Consider the following 4,848-nt stretch of genomic DNA (forward strand, 5'->3'; position numbering starts at 1 on the left):
TAATATCGGTCCAAAAGAAAAGAGAAAAAGAAAAATCATATACAATTTTTTTGAAATGAAAAATTACAAGGCACAAAAAGTATTTTGCTTGTTAATAAGCTAGTGAGAAAATAGATTTCACGGGTGAAAATGTTTTCATAGGTATCAAACACTAAATTTATTGCTTCAAGTACGAAAGTAGACATTCACAACTTTACGAGGTGGCAATCAAAGGTGTCAAAAAGTCTAAAACTTCTGGTTATAAGTTTTTATTAACGGTGGAGAGGCTTTACGTTAAGTTTGACGAGGCTTTACAACAACACTCATAGGGTTAATCATGATGCGTGCAAGCTGCCCCGTGTATTCAACAGCCTTCACTTTATCTACGCCAGGCGTTGGAAGCAACTCGAGAGCTTGCACAAGCTTGGCTATGATGAGAGCCAAGACAGTGAAGGCCATGCGACTTCCAGGACAGCTTCTTCTCCCGGAACCAAAGGGAAGGAACCTGTAATCACTTCCGAATGGCTCAATTTTCTCATTAATGAAACGATCCGGATTAAACTCCTCTGGATTATCCCAAAACCTTGTGTCATTGGCTATTCCCCATGCATTTACAACAACTCTACTACCTGGAGGAATATCATAATCGCCCAATTTGGCATAATCATGATTTGAGTGAGGAACTAACATAGGAATGGACATGTGCTTACGCAGAACCTCCTTCACAACTGCTTGCACATAAGGTAGCTTTCCTATATCATCTTCCTTTATGCGTGCTCCTTCTCCAAGGGTGCTTACCACCTCTTCAAATATCTTCTTCTGTACCTCCGGGTGGTTTACCAGCTCTACCACAGCCCATTTGGTTACCGCTGTTGTTGTGCCTAATGCTGAAATGCAGTCACAAAACTTAGTTCTAGTGTTAAAGATCCTCAGGAGACGGTAACCAAAGAGAGTGCATTCCAACATACTCAATAATTGAGAGGGGTATCGTCCAGCTTAATAATGACTACGGGGTCTTGTGTACAGGAAGAGCAGAGATGACTAGAGTGAGCTCACCTCCAACATTGATGTTCTGGAGAAGGTACAGCACGTTTTTCATGCTGATCTCGCCTTTCATTTCAGCATCAAGGAGGAAATCCACACCGGCTTTAGTACTGTGGCCGGTGGTAGCGGCGCGTGACCTGATCAGACAAAAATTTAGAAGTTAATGTTGCTACAGGCGCCATTTCACAAACACACAAGCAGCAAGCTGTAAGTAGCCATGGCGCAGTATCCTTACTGAGTGTGCTGATCGATGAAGACCTCCTTGAAGATGCGATGCCTCCGCTGATTAGCTTCCTTGACCTTGCTGATATATGATCGGAAGAAGGGTCGCAGCACGGGGAAGAACTCTGCGACGTTGAACTTGAAGCTCTGTGCGAGAATGCCGTTTTCGGTGTTGGCCTTCTCTATGGCCACGTATGCCGGATCCTCCAAGCCCTCGAACCTCCGGTCGAACGCCATCCGGTAGAGCATGTTGTAAATGGCGAGCTGCAGTCGGCGGCGGACGATAGAAACAGCGCCGCCGGAGGTAGCCCCGGCGGCGATGTCGGCCACCGCGACGTCGATCTCATCCTCCCACGCTCCAACACTGCGGCGAAAGGCCTGGGTGCTGAAGAAAGGGAGGGTGGCCACGCGCCTCATCTTGCGCCAATGGTCGCCGTAGTCGGAGAACACCATGTCCTGGCCGTAACCGCTTGTCATGCCTACAACGAAGTTGGGAGAGCGAGATCCAAACTCGCGCCCACGAGTCTGAAGGACCTCCATAGCGATCTCCGGGGACGACACTATTACCATGTTGCACCAGCCCAGCCTCACCATACAGACGTCCCCATACCTCTCGCTGACCTTCCTCAGCGTTTTGGGCACTATCACTCCGCCCGGAAACAGTAGCCAGCTGCCCAAGATGGGCCAACCCCTCGGCCCCGGCGGCGCCGTCGACCTTTTGCCCCCCGAAAACCACCAGCCAACCGCCACTGCCACCAACCGCTGCTGCTAGCGCACAAAGCAAGCATCTAATCGACAAATCACAGCTCCCCTCTGAGAATCCCACATTGCCCATATTCTCCACGCATCTACTGCGCCGCGATGAAGTAAGTATCGCTTTAGAAAGGCAGAGAGAGCTCAGTTTCCTGATTGCCCTTTAATGGCAAATATACCGCCCACTAAAACTGGCTCACCACCATCCTAACGTTCAGGTTCTTAACAGCTTTTGAAGGTCCCAACCAATGGCTCGTCAAATCTACCACCGTCCTAACGTTCAGGTTCTTAACAGCTTTTGAAGGTCCCAGCCAATGGTTACTTGATAATTAAAAATAAAGTGCATTCTTTTGAATTTTGAAGGTCCCGGTTACTTGATAATTCAATAAGCAATGGTCCATGTTTTTGAAGGTCCCATTGGCCAATGGTTACTTGATAATTCCTAATAAAGTGCATTCTTTTGAGGGTCCCGACCAATGGCTACTTGATAATTCAATAAGCAATGGTCCACTGTTCACGGAAAACTCACAAACAGTGACAATGAAACTGCAAACATTTGGGGTTCACTTATAATCGTAAAATTTATAATTTTTGAAAAATTGCATAAGTTGTGACCTGAAGTGAATCTACTTAATACTAGATAACTTAAAGGTTTTAGTTATTAATAAAACAAAATTAGAAGGTTTTAAATGGTATCACATTTTAATTGGAAGGTTTTCTAAGGTGAAAATGAGGTCCTTAAATGTGGTAGAAGTTGTCCAATAAGATATGGACAAATGGGTAGAGTACGTAGGTGATTAAATTGAATATTTGGTGATTTTACTATTAAAAACCACGCTGGGATTATCCCTCCAAGTGTGCGGCCGTGCGAGTCTCACTCCAGTCTCCAGACTTGTACATTTATTCCCTTGAGGCTTATAGTGTAGCGGCCTCCTTTGTGAACGTTTTGGTTATTAGGGTTTATGGGCTTTATTGTTTAGCACAGTGGCATCCTGTGGAAGGGCCAAGGTTGAATCGGCCCCTTCCTCTCATGAGGGAGCCGCCTATAGTGATGCAATCGTGTGTTTAGCTATTGTTCCTCTCAATCGTTTGCTATTGTTACATTCAACCGTTTGCTATTGTTACATGACTATTCATTTAATCGTTTGCTATTGTTACGTTCAATCGTTTGCTATTGTTACATTCAACCGTTTGCTAATGTTACATGCCTATTCATTTAATTGTTTGCTATTGTTACGTTCAATCGTTTGCTATTGTTACATGCTTATTCATAGTATGCCTCTGTTTTGTTGTTTAAAGATATGGCATCCTGTGGAGAAGCCTGCTCGGTTTGTATTAGAGATTTCCTTAAGCACTTCAAGGGTGCATGCATGGCCGAGAGCGTGAGAAAGATGCTGTCTATCTAAATGTTTTTTTCTGTGTTATGCCCTTTTCTTTTTCCCTTGCAAGGGAGGCTCTTAAAGCCATGGAACAAATGTTGTCCACGGCCAGGAGTAGCCCTACATTTACTTCTTTGTGAACGTTTTGGTTATTAGGGTTTATGGGCTTTATTGTTTAGCACAGTGGCATCCTGTGGAAGGGCCAAGGTTGAATCGGCCCCTTCCTCTCATGAGGGAGCCGCAACTTGGCCCTATAGTGATGCAATCGTGTGCTTAGCTATTGTTCCTCTCAATCGTTTGCTATTGTTACATTCAAATGTTTGCTATTGTTACATGCCTATTCATTTAATCGTTTGCTATTGTTACGTTCAATCGTGCTATTGTTACATTCAACCGTTTGCTATTGTTACATGCCTATTCATTTAATTGTTTGCTATTGTTACGTTCAATCGTTTGCTATTGTTACATGCTTATTCATAGTATACCTCTGTTTTGTTGTTTAAAGATATGGCATCCTGTGGAGAAGCCTGCTCGGTTTGTATTAGAGATTTCCTTAAGCACTTCAAGGGTGCATGCATGGCCGAGAGAGTGAGAAAGATGCTGTCTATCTAAATGTTTTTTTCTGTGTTATGCCCTTTTCTTTTTCCCTTGCAAGGGAGGCTCTTAAAGCCATGGAACAAATGTTGTCCACGGCCAGGAGTAGCCCTACATTTACACCTCTATACATGTAGGCATGCCTAAGAGAGAGAGAGGATGTCTACTAGCCTGCCCAGGCCCTTTCCAACATTTGTTATAGGTTTAGTATTAGGCATGTTGAATTCTTTTATGATAAATATGGGGTTTCTATAAGCAATTTTTAGTGTTTTAATCGGAGAGAATATGGCTGGTTATACGATGCTAAATGATATTAACATTTTTGTTAGGTGTTATCAGTCCTTTTGCTGCCATGCACTTATATTGATTCCATGCACTCAGGTATGCTCGGTTTTTGTTAGGGTTCCTTTTCTGGTGCTTGTCGAGAAGTGCTTCGAAGCTGCGTGCATGCGTGAGAGAGAGTTGCTAGCTATCTGAGTGTTTTTTTCCCTTGCAAGGGAGGCTCTTAAAGCCATGGAACAAATGTTGTCCATGGCCATGAGCAGCCCTACATTTACACCTCTCTACATGCAGGCATACCTGACACACAGAGAGAGAGAGAGAGAGAGAGAGAGAGAGAGAGAGAGAGAGAGATACTCTTCTTCCATTAATCTAATTTTGGATAAATATCAGTTTGGTGATTTATCCACATAAAATATCTAAGAATATTCTTTCTATCAATTTAATTATCAACCCTAATTTTTTCGGTGGATTTATGGTGAAACTTCCTCTTTTGTCACCAAAATTTAATTTAAACCTTTCTCTACGTAAAATACCATAAAAATTCTTCTTTTAATTAAATAAAAATATCCATTTTTTGAACATGCTTAAAACTCCT

At 43.2% G+C, this 4,848-nt stretch overlaps 1 protein-coding gene across 1 annotated transcript; it reads right to left on the bottom strand.

Annotated features, from left to right (window-relative positions):
* Positions 1-223: 223 nt before the first annotated feature.
* On the bottom strand, positions 224-1,910 carry LOC147626520 (taxane 2'-alpha-hydroxylase-like). The gene is made up of 3 exons (XM_086816938.1): positions 1,259-1,910; positions 1,036-1,160; positions 224-866 (listed from the first exon to the last, which is right to left on the bottom strand). Exons 1-3 carry the CDS (start codon positions 1,837-1,839, stop codon positions 274-276), a joined length of 1,299 nt encoding a protein of 432 aa, XP_086673064.1. The 5' UTR covers positions 1,840-1,910; the 3' UTR covers positions 224-273.
* Positions 1,911-4,848: the final 2,938 nt, after the last annotated feature.

This window comes from Cibotium barometz, chromosome 22, assembly GCF_041138505.1.
Source record: "Cibotium barometz isolate CiBa-2024 chromosome 22, ASM4113850v1, whole genome shotgun sequence".
Lineage (NCBI taxonomy): Eukaryota > Viridiplantae > Streptophyta > Polypodiopsida > Cyatheales > Cibotiaceae > Cibotium > Cibotium barometz.